The sequence below is a fragment of the Carya illinoinensis genome, chromosome 5 (genome assembly GCF_018687715.1).
Source record: "Carya illinoinensis cultivar Pawnee chromosome 5, C.illinoinensisPawnee_v1, whole genome shotgun sequence".
Lineage (NCBI taxonomy): Eukaryota > Viridiplantae > Streptophyta > Magnoliopsida > Fagales > Juglandaceae > Carya > Carya illinoinensis.
The window spans coordinates 43019960-43037027 of record NC_056756.1 but is presented as its reverse complement, the minus strand read 5'-3'; the positions used below and the strand labels follow the sequence as shown (position 1 = coordinate 43037027).

At 28.7% G+C, this 17068-nt stretch overlaps 1 protein-coding gene and 1 long non-coding RNA gene across 3 annotated transcripts; one reads left to right on the top strand and one right to left on the bottom strand.

Annotated features, from left to right (window-relative positions):
* Positions 1 to 240: 240 nt before the first annotated feature.
* Positions 241 to 4163, bottom strand: LOC122309415 (flavonol synthase/flavanone 3-hydroxylase-like). Of its 2 annotated transcripts, none has more exons than XM_043122900.1 (3): positions 3468 to 4146; positions 2102 to 2429; positions 241 to 569 (listed from the first exon to the last, which is right to left on the bottom strand). In XM_043122900.1, exons 1-3 carry the CDS (start codon positions 3929 to 3931, stop codon positions 357 to 359), a joined length of 1005 nt encoding a protein of 334 aa, XP_042978834.1. In that variant the 5' UTR covers positions 3932 to 4146; the 3' UTR covers positions 241 to 356. The 2 variants fall into 2 exon arrangements, with proteins under 2 accessions (XP_042978834.1, XP_042978835.1); XM_043122901.1 differs by having other exon boundaries at positions 425 to 586; positions 3468 to 4163.
* Positions 4164 to 15880: 11717 nt separating this feature from the next.
* LOC122309231 lies at positions 15881 to 17023 on the top strand. Its single transcript, XR_006242380.1, has 2 exons — positions 15881 to 16463; positions 16614 to 17023. It is a non-coding gene; the product is annotated as an uncharacterized LOC122309231 (long non-coding RNA).
* The last annotated feature ends 45 nt before the right edge of the window (positions 17024 to 17068 follow it).

Sequence of the window (17068 nt, the reverse complement as noted above, 5' to 3'; positions counted from 1 at the left end):
CTTTTAATTACAAAAATGATACTTACAAAAATATAAAATTAACATGAAAAAAATAATATTTTTTTAATAAAAAATTATACTTTTTTTCAAAGCAAATACCCACGATTTTTACACACTTCACGATTATTTGTAACATTATTATTCTTTTAATTGTCAATTCCTCGCTATTATCTTATTTGATATCTAATAATTGCACGATAAGTAATGAATGATAAATAATTAATTTGCAATCATTAGAGAATGATGAAATAATGATATATGGTTTATATATAGCATTTCTCAATTAATAATAGAAAAGTCTTGATATTATTACACTTCCATAGTGGATTAACATGTAGATACTACACAAACTCCTCCTACTGGGGAAGCTTGTTAAGCTTACGGTAAACGTAATCACCGTATTTCTTGGTCTTGTATTTAGGAGGATTGTCTTCGTTCACGAGCTTGGGGTGAGGCCCTACCTCAAAGTCCGATGGAGGTTCCAAGAACACTGGCCACGATATTCTAGTTTTCTCTTTGTCAACTGTAGTTCTGTGCAGCACACTCTTGTATTTCCCATTGCTCAATATCTACCACCAGAAAATCTCTAATTTAAAAACATTATTAAATATTTCAGAAGTATTGATAATAGTTCATATTTTCAAATAAGATTATATCTGTGGAACTCTTAATGCATAGTTCATAAATGTTTTTAATATATTATTTAATTTTCTTCATAATTTATTGAAAATTGAAAAATGATTTTCCTTTATATTTATTATTATGATATCATAATCCAAATGGATGAGAACTTAAAACTTGCTACATCCCAGATAAAATGGAGTTAAAATTGATGTGTTCACGGTATAAAATTAATTAAGGAAATCATCGACTGTTTTAATCACTTTTAAGATTCCTAGAAGATTGAAAATTAACAAGGCTTTAAAAAACCATAAAATGCTCCAAATTAAAATTTTTATAATTGGGCACTCTCTCCTTTTTTAAGTTACGTTTTTTTTTCTCATCTTTTACTTTCCGGTTTTTATTTTTTTATCACTTTATTATTTTTTTCATTCGATATTCTAATTTTCTTTATTTATTTTAATGGACTGTTGAGTACCGTTGAGTTCGATGTAATTATTTTTGTTCGAAAGTTGACAGTTTTAGTTTTTCTTGAACATTTTGGTGGGTTAGAATAGTGAGATCATGAGATAATTTTAGATAAAAATTAAATAAAATATTATTATAATATTATTTTTTAATATTATTATTATTTTAAAATATAAAAAAATTGAATTATTTGTTGTATTTTATATAAAATTTTGAGAAAACTGTAATGATGAGTTGAAATTATCTCTATATTCAAAGAAAATGCTAGATCCCCCGCTGGGAGCTACCGCTCCTAGTGTTTTTTTTTTCTTTTTTTTAATGATAAAGAAAATTTTGTTTAATATTATTATGAATTTTTTTATTTTTTTTAAATATTTAAAAGTATTAAAAAATGATGTAAAAAAATAAATAAATAAATGGATAGTGATAGAGTTAACACTCTATTACCACCCATCTACTACTCAAGTGCATTTCAATTTTTTTTTAATTTCATTTTCTTTTAAGTGTTATTTTAACATCCTTAATCATTAAAAAAAATTTAAAAAAATATAATTTTATTAATACTCACTTCTTTAATTATTAAGTAAAATTAAAAATTAAAAAAAAATCAAATACAAAAAGAGTAGTAAATAAGTTATAATTGAGTAGTAATAATATCATTTTCCAGTCTCAATATATAACTAAAGACCCACTATGCATCAATCAAATCAATAAAATATAGAATAAATAATTAGTATGTTAATTAATGCAAATAGTATCTCAATCTTCATTAATTTAATTTAGAGTTTTACTCCTCATCATCTTTACACACTATAATGATTTTTAATTTTTTTTTAGTTTTATTTTTTTAAAAGCTAATTGAGTTCTTTCCTTCATTATCCATACATCGAACATTTGATAAGAAAAAATAAAAAAAATAAAAAATTATATGTAGTGTAAGAATAATGAATTAAATTTTTCTTTTAATTTAGGTGCAAATTATGAAATTGATTATGAATGAATGAATGAATACCTCAATTTGGTCGCCAATATGGATAACCAGGGCATTGGGAACGTACTTGACATCATACCAATGACCATCCTTGAAAGCTTGGAGGCCTTGGACCTCGTTGGGCGCAAGGATGGTGAAGGAGGACATGTCAGTATGAGCCACAACCCCAAGAGCCAGATCCGGCCGTGGACATGGTGGGTAATAGTTGATCTTCAGAAGGTACACCAACTCATCTCCGCCAGCGGCCTCCTTCAGCTCATGCCCTTCAAGCCCTAAACCCAACGACAGGCTCTTGAACAGCTTATCCACCACCCCATGCAGGTAATTTGCATATTTCTCATTTGTCTCCCTGTACCCAATTTCACAGATCATAATTCCATACCTTTGAGAAAATATAACCATAGTCATGTAAATTAACCTTCCCCAAAAAACTTAATAATCTAACAAATTATGTTTAAATCTACCGACCCACTTTTCACATACCCATTACGTACAAATCGTATGATCTTAACAAGTTTTTATTCACACAATTTTCAACTCACAAAATCCAATATATAGATATATATATCACCATTTTTTTTCTAAAAAATATTTTCTTACAATATTTATTATCTTTAATATGCAAATAGATTATGCTTCCGTTTAAATAGTAAAAGAAGATTTAGGTCCCGTTTAGTTATACAGATTAGATGAAATGAAATAACATATTTTAAATAGTAATGAATAAAATATTATTATAATATAATTTTTTAATATTAATTTCATTTAAAAAAGTTAAATTATTTATTATATTTTATATAGAAATTTAAAAAAATTATAATAATAAAATAAGATGAGATTTTTAGTATTGTGTAATCAATCCGGTATAAATTAAAATGAAAATTAAATAAAATATTATTAAAATATTATTTTTTAATATTATTATTATTTTATTATTTAAAAAAAATTATAATAATAAAATGAAATAAATTTTGAGAAATTACTGCCAAATGTCACACGAGAAAAATTCTCCTCACAACTGTACGTACAGATATAAAAAAGAAGATTTTACTGTAAATTAAAATGGTGAAAATTTTAATTTTTTTTTTTAATGGGATCTAATTTTTATAAAAACACTTGTCTGCATCTTGAGGTTTTCCCTCACATTACTCTTAATTAAAAATATACATGAAGATATATATGCCTCAACTTAATCTTCATGATCATGATTTTCACCTTCAACTTGTAGAGAAGATGTTTTTTTCCCTTTTTTAATGCAAAGAAATTGACTAGTTCATGATAAGGTGCAAGTGCAGGAAAAAAAAAAAAAACAAACAAACAAACAAAAAGAAAAAACGACACGAAAAGCAAATTAAGAATGTTGAAGTTAAAAAAAATGTTTTGAAACCTGTAGGAAGGAGGGTTCTTAGGCCAGAAGTGGTAGTTAATGGCAGAACGAGGCCATATTTTATGGAACAAATGGTCAACCCAGCCTTTCTTCCCTCCCAATTCTTTCTGAAGCATTGTTCCATAACCTTCGATGGACTGAGACCCTGGACGCTTTGCATAAACCTCTTTTTCCTCCTGTGGGAGCTCAAAGAATTCCTTCCCAACAGCCTGCAACTTTGTTATCACTTCTGCAGGGATTTCATGGTTCACGACTTGGAACATTCCCCAGTGTTGGCTAGCCTCCACTATAGCCCGGAGGAGCTTTTCCTCGTCTTGGTCATCCCTCATATCAATGGTTGGGACCTCAAGGACCCCTCCCTGGACGGTCGTGCTCCCCGGCTGTTCATCGTCCAACCTTATGTACTCTTCCGGGATGCTTTCCTTTGACAAAGAGGCAACATCTTGCACTCTCTCCAGCACCATTTTTTTTTTTTTTATCAGAAAATGTGCAGGCACCTGGCCGGTTTCAGGTCTTTTCTTTTATCTGATCTCTAGCTCTGGGTTTGGGTATCTCTGAACCTCCTGAATCTCATCTTATAGGGCTGCCTACGAAATCAACCATCATAAAAGCAAAATAAAGCCACGTGGAGGCTTGGTAGTAGAGATAAAGTAAGGCTATCAATTCCGATAATGGTTTCCGCTGTTCGGCTACGAGCCAGATGAGGAGAAAGCCTGTTAAATTCAAGACGCGCTTAGAGCATCCTCATTGGCTTGGCCAAATGAGGTGCTCGGCTATATTTGAAATAAACTGGCTCAGAAAATGCTCACATTGGATTGGGCAACTTCAAATATTATAGACTTGTGCTACAGTTGATGGCCATATATGGAAGACCGTTTTCACTCACCAAATCATAAAAAAATATTTTGAGGATTCTCTACAATTTAAGATTTAAGATTTATTACAGGAGTTTGATCAAATATTACCTAAATCCGAATATCTATTTTACGGAAATTTTTAGACGATAAACAGTGAGTCTTAAATATTGAGATTTATTATTCATTTTTTAAAGTATTTTTTATCAATATTTAATTAATGTATAACCAAATCATTGATACATAATTAAGTAAAAATTGATGACATATATATATACTAGTCAGGGTAATGTGTTGCACGTATGCTTAGTTGATGAATATAAAAAATAATACAAAATAGTAAAATAGTAAAGGAGAAGGTGAAAACAAAATTTAAACAAAAATCGAACAAAATATATAAAGTGAAAAAAGAAATATAGACTTTACGTATAATTTAGTATTTTAATTATTTAAGTATATAATCATAATAGTGAGAAGTTTAAGAATGAGAGATTTTGAGTGCTTATAATGTAATTTAATTTATAGGATGGGCAAAATGTACATTGTGTTTATTATAACGCAGTTGTCCATAGTGATTCATTTATGCGTGTAAGTATATAACTCATTCATTTTTTGAAATTATAGTTGTAATATTTGCTAAATATGATAGGTGCTTCTGTAATAATGAAAAATATAAAGATATAATGCATTAAACATTCTACCTCGCCTGTGTGTTCGAAGAGATTAACAATTATATAATTCAATATGTCTTTTGCTATCAATCTGAAGATAACAACCTCTATACATCAAATATCTTCCTCTACTTCTAGATAGACTCGTCAATTAAAATTAATGAAAATATTATTAATTGCTTAATTTTAAAAATTACCATGTTATATATTATCATGTAAGGAATAATAATTTCAAATGATAAGATAAAATGATTTATTATGGCTATAAGATGCTTATATTTTTACAATTATAGCACAAAATTTTTTCGTAGTAACCATATTCAGTTGCTTTATTACAATTTGAATGAGACATAAAGTAGAACTTCAAGGTGAATGAGATGTTGCCAATCTGGGCTTTGAGAGGCTTTTGGCCTCCCTTAAGATTGATTGCGTATATCGATAACTCACTGCGTATCTTAAATTTAGAATGTGATATTTCGTTTTTACATGTATTTTTACTGAAGAAGTATTTTAATTTAATTAATATATTGGTCATTTTATTTTAAATTATTATATTTTAATTAGTTTTATTTTAGGTTGATATGGTGTTTAATTTATTTTAATCGTTTTATAGTTTTTAAATATGTTTTCGTCGGATCAGTTTTTAGACTCTGGAGATGAAGATTGGACCTCATTTCTTTTCCCTCATATTTTCTTTTTATTTTCTCTTTTTTCTTTTTCTCTTTTCCTTTTCCTTTTCTTTTCCTTCTTTCCTTTTTTTTCTTCCTTTTTCTTTCTTCTTTCTTCCCCCTCCCGCGCGCTTGACTTCTCTCCCTCCCTCTTCCGTCCCCGTCCAGCTCCCTAGCACAGACCACTGTCGTCCAGCCGACATGGCCGACATCGTCCCCACCGGTCGACTCCCCTCTGGCCGGCGCATCTCCCCATCAAAAATCAGCCCCTCCTACCACCTAAAGTCCATCTAAGCCGTGGCATTTTTGGTCATTTCCGGCGCTGTCGCTCTACCTCTGGCTATCATCTTTTCACAACTTCATCCCCTACCTCTTGCAGTCCTAACCCACCCATTTTCGGCCCCGATCCGTTGCCGGAACAGCTCCCACAAGCTCAACTCTGATCTGTCCCTTTTTTCACTTCCACCGCCATTTCCACCGTCATCCACAGCCAAAACTCACTTCCATTAGCTTCATAAATATCTCTAGGTCATTCCCTATCAATCCCAAGTCTTGGTTTGTTTCCATTCAAAAGTAGGTATTTTACAACCCATGGCCACAGTGTATTTTACACTGTTACGTTGCTTTTTCTCCGCCGTTTGCAACGTCGTGATCCTTCGAAAAATACCTTATAGCGCTGTAAGTATTTTCCAAACTCTATTTTAGATTTAAATAATTTTGCTCTTACAATAAATTATTTGACTGGTTGGTTGATTCCGGATTGAGTCCGAGGAATTTGGAGGTCGGATGGATTGAGGACGGAGTTGCTTGGTTTTGTTGATTTTGTGATTAGTTGGATGTTTTGGTATCTTGAGGTATGCATTACAAGATGCATTCATGTGCATTTCATTTTAAATGAGAAAATCGATGTTATTTGTGTAAATGGATTTTCGGGTGCATGTGTATCACGACTCCAAGCCGAGATGAGGTATTATCTCGGTGAAGCTCCTCTGGTCACTTGGAAGTGTAATATACTGAGTGACATCCCTTGAGTTGTTGCTGGGCAACAACGGGAGCGGGTGGGATGGTAAGGCTCTCATACCGACTCCGTGACCCTTCGCTGGCGAGGGCTAGAGCTAGAGGATGTTTGGCTAGGTATGCGCTGGGCGCGGAACTAGGCATCGCTCGTTACGAAGTCACACGCATGGTCGTTACTCTTGGTGTGACGATGGGAGCTAGGGTGTGCGGATGACCCCTAGGGGAGGTCATGGTGCATTCGGATTAATTGGTTATTGAATTGAGTTGGATTTGGGCTAAATGAGACTTTTAGCGTGAGTTAGAAAGTAATATATTTTTGGAGCCAAATGGGATTTTTGGCGTACATGGAAAAAATGTGATTTTATAGAATATGTGCATTTGACATTCTTTTCATGCATATTGTTGAGTTTAATATGTTTTTATCTTGTGGTGTTTGGATCTTTACTTACCTGCGGCACCATTTTGGTACTGTAGATTTTGATGCAGAGGTCGAGGAGGAGGAGGAGGAGGAGGCGGCTCCGCCAGAGTATTGATTTGGAGTTTATGCTGTGTAGTTGGTTTGAAACAATATTTGTGACTTATAATATTTTATTATGTATGTTTTAAGCGGGTTTGTATTAAACATAGAAAAATTCTGGTACTTAGTTATATGATTTTATTTATCCGCTGCGTGTTTTCTTTTGTACACTTGTTGCATATACACACACTTGGCACTTAGCGATAGGGTGGTGACTCGTGTTGTCATCATCCCGACGTCTCGATTTTTCCGTATCCGTATGTGAGATTTGAGGGCGTCACATAGGATGTGGGTGAACCTGTGAGTTCTTTGTTTTATATCAAAACTCCACTCTCTCCTAAATCTTGTAGCGTCACTACTTAATTAGGAATCACTCCATTTCAAGAATTAACTATTGGGATAACAATATAAATATTGTCTCTATCAATGAATTTGGAATAAGCTAAGAAGATCTACTTGTTTTAGTAAAAAATAGTCATTTTGGTTATAAAATATTGATCACAAATACCTGTTTTCTTGTAGCGTCACTTCTAAAAATAAAAAAAAAATTATTGCTATCACTTGAAAATCATAGAATTCAATAAAGAAATGAATTGCTACTGATTTTTTGTCCCTCTCTCTCTCTTCAATGTCAATTTACTGAAAAATTGTAAATAACATTTTATTATTTCTACATACTTTAATAGGATATTTTAATTTGTCTAATTTATTTTAGGGTATTTATTGTCTTATTTGGTATGATTTTTTATTTTTTGCAATAAATAATTGTATAAAGTAGGTGGGATTATGATGTAGAAACGGTAGCTCTTGAGAAGTAGGACAACCACATAGAATTTAAAAAAAAATTATAAATTTATATAATAAGTTAAATTTATTATTTAAAAATAAAAAAATATATTAATTTATAAATCATTTGGAAATAAAAAAATAAATTTATAAATTTATATAATAAGTTAAATTTATTATTTAAAAATAAAAAAATATTAATTTATAAATCATTTGGAAATACTTTCCTTCAACTTGTTAGGATGTTATTTAAGTTTACTGTTTCGCCACTTGGTAAGGTTCTGTATTTTTGTTGTATGAAATTATGAATCATCGAATACAATTAAAAGATATTTCTATTTCATTTTATTTTTAAAAAAATAGATTCACAATGGTTTTTAATTTCTGTTGAAATGAATTAAGTGCAGGAAATAATTAATGTGGGTATGCATCGTTTAGATTGAATTAAAATCAAAGCTAAGAATATAAGATTTGGAGCAGATATTTCTTCTTTTTAAACTAAATTAAATTTGTTTATCTTATTTAATAGTAAATAATATCTACTTATTAAATTAAATCATATTTATTTATAAATTAAATCATATTTAGTTGGCAATCAGTGAGATACAGGTTTAGGAGGATGAAGCTTCTCATTTTTAAATTAATTAAGCCGTTTGCACAAACTCAGAAAATATTGATATTTTATTTTTGAATATTGAATGGTCTTATAATTAAGAAGATTGAGATAACTTAGATGACAACCATACAACTCATAAACTGACATGAAATAGCATATATGATAAGATCAGAATAAAGAAAATGGGGTTATCAATTATTTAATGGCCCAAAAAGTTTGACAGTCGTATAATTAATCTATTTCATGAAAAAGACAAAAGGTCATAAGAGAAACATCTGGGTCCCTGCACTTGATAATTAATTGGATTTTGTTAGATACAATCGGTAAATATAGTCAGCGTACAGTCGTTTGTATGAAATGGATAAAAAAAATTATAAAAGAATTATTTTATATTTAGGGAGACCTATATGAAGAAAAAAAAATTATTTTTTCATGTAGATCCCATATTAATTCATTTTTTTCTTTACGACTGCACGCCAACTGCATTTTCTGACTGTAAAAAATATTTTTTTTAATTATATTATCTAGCAAAACGTCATAAGAAATCGACGTTGAAGAGACATAAAATACTTGAAGGTACTCGTCATCCTTTCTTTATTCGACATTAAAAACTTGAATGTGATGAAATAGGAAAAAGATTATAATACATACACTTTTTCTTTTCTTTTCTTTCGATATCTCAATCAAATCGGAGCGGACCTCGCATGTACCGGCTTTTCAGGATTTTTTTTTTTTTTTTAAAAGAGGAAATACTCTTCATTAATTAGACACCTTAAATGAGAGAGAATGCAAGGAGGACAGCTTTTCATATTGCATGTCTACTAATTTTGTTTTTTAGTTTTTTTTTCTTTAATTTTTTTTATTCTTTTCAATATTTGTTTTTAAAAAATTTATAATATTATTAAAAAAATATATTTTTAATTATTAAATAAAAAAATTATGGAATTCAATTGGAATACATGTCAATTAGAGAACAATTTTTTTTAAAAAAATTATTATATACTCGACATATCGGATCAAGTAAAACCAAGCACTTCGACCAAATCATGATTTGGTCCTAAGTGAAGTTTAAAATCCTAATTAACCTGAATTTGTTTCTTCCACCAAATTTTATTTAAAAGAACATTATAATGCTTGCGGCAACAATTAAATTAATCTCAAAAACTCATCAGAGCCTCTCCCAATAGATCACTGTATTTTTACCTTTGATGTTGCGGTCAGATAAAAGGAAAGTACAGCAATAGCTATCTTTAGAGCACCGACTGGTTTCCTTATCTTTACGATTACAAAGCATATTTACAGCACAAATCCTAATAAAGGTGAAGCTAAATCAATGCTAATAGGAATTCAATAAGAAAATGAGCACCAAATTTAGAAACAATTGATTAACAGGTTTTGCTAGATACAGTCGGTAAATGCAGTCGGCGTGCAGTCGGCTGTACGGAATGAATAAAAAAAATTATAAAAAAATTATTTTATATTCAGGGGACCTACTTGAATAAAAAAAAGTTATAAAAATAATTTTTTTTCATGTAGATTCTATATTAATTCACTTTTTTCTCCACGACTGCACGCCGACTGCATTTTCTGACTACAAAAAATATTTCTCATAACTAAATAGAACTCTTTTTAGCATTAGTGATCTGATAGAGCTAGAAAAGTGGAATCGAGTCGCGTTGAATTAATTCAAAAGTTGACCCAAAAAATTGATTAGCAAAAGTAAAAAGGATTTTTCAAGTTATTCCGTCCATTGTCACATTTTTAGTAAAATCTAAATTTTAAATTAAAAAATTTAGTATTTAGTTTTTGAAAATTTATCAATGTTTTTTGGTTTTTACTTTTTCTTTAATAGGGGCCAAACAGGCGTGTTGGAATCAAATCACTCAATCGGAATGAGTACAGATTATAAATATACAGTCAAGGAGTAATATTACTAGCTCATTATTTTTTATTATTTTAGAATATGATATTAAATAATTAAAAATTATTTATTATATTTTATTTTTAAATTTATCATCTAATATTATATTATATGATGATACAAAAATAATACAAAAATAAGATGATGAAAATATTTTTTCATCCGTAAAATAGATGGCCAGATTTTGGTCGAAGTGTTTTTTTTTTTTCCTTCAAAACATTGTATCTACAATTAGAAAATATTAAAATATTTGTACAACAACATTAATGAAACTAAAACAGCACAGGTGGGTTTATTCATTATGAAAATTTAACATGATGAAAGGATTACAATAAGGGAAATATTTTCAAATATAGAGTTGGAGACAGTCTATTGCGCAATGGAATATGCATATCAATTTTTATTTTGATGTATTTTTCTAAGCTTTTAATTTTAAAATTTTTTGAGAGCAACTTTTATATCCTGAATGATTGGTTGTGCAATTTAATATGGGACATACTTTTGATTTTTGACAACTTTTAGTGTGTTTTGTGAGTCCCTTATAATCAAGAGAAATACTTTTTGCAGTCGGAAAATGTAGTCGTAGAGAAAAAAATAAATTAATACGGGACTTACATGAAAAAAAAAATTATTTTTTTAATTTTTTTTATTCATGTAGGTCTTTCTGAATATAAAAAATATTTTTTATAATTTTTTTTTATTCATTCCGTACAACCGACTGCACGCTGACTACATTTGCCGACTGTATCTAACAAAGCCGTTTAGTTATTACAAGTGAAAAATTGGCTGAAAAAGATTCAGTAAAATCATATAGTTTGGCTTTTAACTATAATATTTATAAAAATAGAATTAAATTTGATGTAAACTGTTTAAAGGGTAAATGTTTAGTTTATTATTTTTTATTACGTAACACTATCTCTCTTTTCTCGACATTTATTCAGAAAATTGTCTATTTTTTTAAATTTTATTGAAGGAATTAATGGTTATTAGCATTATATTAAATTTATTTTTTGATATTTATATTAAATTTTAAATAAATTTAATTAAATGTTTGTGATTATTAATATCAAATGATCATTAAAAACGATGTTTTAACAAATAATTTAATTAATATATAATAGGACTGGAGATAAAATTTTCAAACAGGGTGTTATATTTTACTTTACAACAGCCAATAGATTTTCAACACATATAAGACTCGTTTATCTTATGGTGTATACGAGTTTATTGAATTGCGGAAAAATATAATTGTAAGTATAATTGTGTACTAATCTGTACGTTAATATGATGTGATTGGTCAAAAAGTAGATTTGATTGAAAACAGTGTTAATTTAAATTTTAAGTATGAATAAATCAGTATTAATACACAGATTAGTGTGTAACTATATTTGTATGTAGCAAAACTCTTAAATTACACCTCTCCTCTTTCACTCATCTCCTCGCACCCTCTATTCTTTCTCTTCTTTCCTTTTCTCTCTCTTCTCTCTCCAGGGCCCCTCTCTTTCTCCTCTCCCATTTTCCATCTCTCTTCCCTCCCGTGCAGCTCTCTTGTTTGATTTTGAATATCTTTTGCAATATGGCTATATATGTTGATTTGTAAGGGATTGGTGATCCACACCTTAAGCAATGGGTAATAAGAGAGTACGTATTTTTTTGGCACTGGGTTTTTGCAATAGCAGAATTTTTTTTGCTGCAAAATTCTTGATCTTAGCATAGCTCGCTGCCTTGCGCATGCTTTTTTTCAAAAAATCTCTTTTATTTCTTTGTTTTTTGGGTTTTTGAAACTTTGTTTTTCTTTTTTTTTTTTTCTTTTTTTTTTTTTATTTTTTTCTGCAAAATTAGTGTTTTTTTTTATCCGTTGGATTGTATTTGTTTTTGTTCTGGGAGGGCAATACTACATATAGTCGTAAAATTATAAACGCCATGCAATCATTTTGAAAAAAAATAGAAGAACTCTCGTTCACATACATGCAGGAAAAAGGATGTGCAAGCGTAACCGCAACAGTCTATTAGTGCATTGCAAATTATTTTTTCTTTCATATTTTTTAATATCTTTTTAAACATTCTTAATTATTAAATATAAAAATATATAATTTTATTAAATTAAAATATTTAAACAGTATTTTTGAACAGCAACTTTGAGTAAGATTGGTTTGGCTATTAAAATTTTTCATCTTAAATATAAAATTCTTATTTTATCATTATAAATTTTTTAAATTTTTATATAAAATATAATAAATAATTTAAATTTTTTTTAATTTTAAAATAATAATAATATTAAAATATAATATTTTCATCTAACAAATCTGACTAGCCGAGTCGAAACCAACTCCACTGATATTTTCTCACAGAAAATAGAAAGGACCTATGAAGTTGATTGACATGCATACAGCACCATCAATTCCTCCATCAAAATTGACAGACAGGGAAGGCTCTGGAAATGAGACAAGACGGAGAGTGGTTGGTAAATCACATTTGGTTAAACATTTATGAACTCATGTGCCAGCTACCTAATAATTTAGTTCATGCTGTCGGCTAAACGCATAAACCTAACCAAATTGTGTAGCCATTGTAAGGGTATTAGTAGTGGATTTAACAAATTTTAATTAGAAAGTTTATTTTTATAAATTTTGGGTAGTTACTTTTTATAACATTAAATAATAAATTTAATAAATTTTTTATTATTATATTAAAATATTAATTTTGAACTCCGATTTCTATAATTTTATATATTCTGTTTCAGTATAATACATCACTAGAAATTTTCAACCTTCACAGTAAAGAAACACACTCGGAGTGGTTCATCATTTTTGATTTTATCAAATTCAATACACTAAAATCACATCTAGAAATTCAATCAAAGGTTGAGAATTAAAAAAAAAAAAAAGGAGTTCAAATAGAGATGAATATAGAAAAATTCCGTCCAGTACCAAAACTGATTCCAGAAATTGTATAAAAAAATTATTATTTTATTACAGCTGGGAAGTAATAAGAAATCGCATAAGAAATTGCATCCAGAGAGACTTTGTCCGGTGCGCAAGAGTTGATCTCGTTCAATGCTGTAGCCGAGAAGTAATATTTTACTCTAAAAATAATATTTAGCTAGTCTCTTTACTTCAATAAATTTGGCCAGCCAAATAGTTGATGGCCAAATTTATTGTATATTTATTGAGCCCATTGTAGTACTTTATTTCACATTTTAGTTATTCTTTAACTATAATTTAACTTTGTTGAGCTTACTATTAGTGCTCTAACGTGCTAATAAATTTTAAAATTGCATAAATTTATGAGCTTCTGGAAAATTTTATATACTATATTTTTATTATCTATTAATTTTTAAAATTATTATTTATTTAAAACAAAATTATTGATTAGCGGTTGATAGACAACTCCGCGCTATTTCCCGAACTTCAAATAAAATGAGTTTGTGATTTGGAAAATTGAAAATTTAATAAAATATAATTAGAATCTTATTTTTTAATGTTATTATTTTTTAAAAATGAAAAAATAAATTATTTATTATTTTTTTATAAAAATGTTAAAAAGTTATAATAATAAAATAAAATAAGATAAAATATTTATATTATTTAAATAAAGTCTAGTCAATATGTGGCAATTGATAAAAGTCTAGATTGGTTACACAAAATTAAAAATCTCATCTCAACTCATTATTTAATTTTTTAAAATTCTCATATAAAATATAATAAATAATTTAATTTTTTTAAATTTTAATATAAAATTAATATTAAAAAATTATATTATAATAATATTTTATTTATTATTATTTAAATATCTCACTGTCTCGTCTTATTTGTATAGTCAAACGAAATAACATCGTGTTAATTATCATGTCTTCTATGATATGGACATGCATTATTAAAAAAATATTTATCGGATCAATAAGGGACCAAATGTCACTAGCAATTTTTTTATAACATCGTATCAGTGCTTTTCACAAATAAGACACCCTGTGGTACGGAAATATTGATTATGAGACAAATAATAATATATAGTTGTTATAAAAATAATTAACACCTATATTTATAAATGGAAATTTCAAAATTTAAATATTTTATTTTTAAAATAACACGTATGATTATAAAAAAATAAAAAAAAAATAAAGGCTAGCTGCCAGGGTTTTATATTTAATAATTTCATCGATTTTGATGAAAGAATTGAAGACCCCCCCGGGGGGCGGGGTGTGAACGTTAAATCAATTCGACAAGTCCTTGTCGTTCTGTACTTTTTTGGAGAAAATAACAGCGGGGACAACGATACACCACCAACCACATTATAATTTATTTATTATTTATATTTATTTTAAATTTTTTTATTTTTATATTTTTTTATTTTAAATATTTTTTTAACATCCTTAATTATTAAAAAAAATTAAAAAAAATATAATTTTATTAATACTCACTTCTAAAATAAAAAATTAAAAAAAATCAAATACAAAAAAAATTGTAAATAAATTGTAGTTGAGTAGTAATGATATCATTTTTCTATCAACGGAGGTACTTAGAGTTTTTTTGTTCAAAATTACTGTTTAAATATTTTAATTTATTTTTATATTTAATAATTAAATAATAATAATTTATAATGAAGTTTATTTTTTAAATAATTATTAATGAACCTGTATATTTTTATATTTAATAATTAAAAATATTAAAAAAATAATGAAAAACTAATTTGAAATGCACTAACAAACCGTCGTGGTTACGCTAGCACCATCCTTTTTGTTGCATATATTTGAACGCGAGTTTCCCTACTCATTATTTGATATTTGATATACTATATATTATATTTATTAATATCTTTTATTTTTAATTTTATTTTATTTCTTTTAAATTAATTGAATTATTTTACTCATCATCCATATACTATATATTTAATAAAAAAATAAAATAAAAAATTATATATAATATTTGGTGTAAAAATAATAAATAAATTTTTGTTTGAACTATGCACCAAGTAGTTCATGTTCACGCCAACTGAAATTTGTGTTTTCACGCAGTAACGATTGAACTGAATTATTATATATTATATATATTTAGAATAAATATATTTAAATTATTTTATTTTATTATTATTAATTTTAGATAAAAAAAATTAAAATATATAAATTCGAGTTATGATTTAAATTATTTAATATTATAGTTTATACTTAATTTTAAAAATTTTAATTTAATTAAATAATATTTCTTAATATGTGTAAGATATTTTTTATATTATTTTTTTATTTTTTTATTTTTTTCAACCAAGAAATGCAAAGCATGAGAGAAGAGATAAAGTAAAAAACGTAATAAGCTTTGACGTTTTAAAAGCAGTAAATTTTTTCTTTGATTTCTCTAAGGCCACGTATGCACATAGGACCCAACATTCTCTTTGGTTTGATGAAAGATATGCATTTGGGTCAGTTTCTTTCCTTTCAGTTTTCACGCATGGGTTAAAGACAACAAGCCTTCTTCTTTTCATTTTGGATTTTACGGAAGCAACGCAGTAAGTTTAATATTATTTTTTGGAGTCTTTTGTTTTGGATGGACATGCAGCGCGAGGGGTTCTTTGGTCTTTTATGGTCATAGACGCATGCCCGTGGGTTGTTTTTGAAAAAAAATTCAAGGCTGGTTGGTTAAAAAACTCATTTTTATGCCAACCAACAACTATTAGCCACGTAAGAGGTCCAACCTTCAAACACCTACATCTGACTTTTCAGAATCCTTCCTCTCCCATTCCACTCATCGCCCCCTTTCTGAAGAGTTCTCCAGTTCCATTCACAGCGCTAGCCAACTTTTTGAGCTTTCTTCCCTTCCCAGCCCCCTTTCGTTCGTCACCCAACATGATTCTAACGAGATCAACTCATCTCTCACAGTCGATTTCCCCACCCCTCCCACTTGCGGTGCTGATTTCACCACGCCCTCCCTCTCGCGCAGTCTTATCTTTGAGTGGGTAAATTTTTGATTTATGCATTTCACATACGAGTTTCTGTTGGATTTAGGGTTTGATTTATGGGTTTATTTTTGTATTTTATGCGATTCTAGGATTCTATCTTCCTTTAATGGTCTAGGGGTTTGTTTTTTTCTTCACACACTTTGATAGGTTGTGCCGTTGAAGTAATGGGCCAGAAACTCCACTAAAGATTTTAATGGTGTGAGTGGTCTCTATCCTTCTTTTAGTGTTCTATTTGCCCCCAGTTTTCTACTATCTCCGCATTGGGGTTTCTTTGGGGCCATGGGAGCTGTTTTATGAGGTTTCACACATGGCTTTTTGATTTTGGACAAACGCTTTAGAGATAATGGGGTAATGAAGTTGGGTTAGTGTTTTGGTCAACTTCGGTTGACTCTTGTTTGGTCTTTGCTATCTAATGTATTGATCTTCCGATTCTTAGGCTAGTTTTTAGCTGCCCGTGACTTTCTTTACATGGGTATTCGATTTTAAATGTTAGTTTTGGGATATTACAAAGTAACTTTACTGAATAATCAGATTGACTTCGTGTTTTATGTTTTGAAGGTGGTTAAATAGCATACAGTCCAAAACGGTAAGAAGAAAATGGC

Coding starts and splice junctions, on each gene's coding strand:
- LOC122309415 (XM_043122900.1), bottom strand. CDS start 3,931: ATGGTGCTGGAGAGAGTGCAAGATGTTGCCTCTTTGTCAAAGGAAAGC. Junction 2,430..3,467: donor AAGAACCCTCCTTCCTACAG/GTTTCAAAACAT, acceptor AATTGGGTACAG/GGAGACAAATGAGAAATATG. Junction 570..2,101: donor ATATTGGCGACCAAATTGAG/GTATTCATTCAT, acceptor TTCTGGTGGTAG/ATATTGAGCAATGGGAAATA.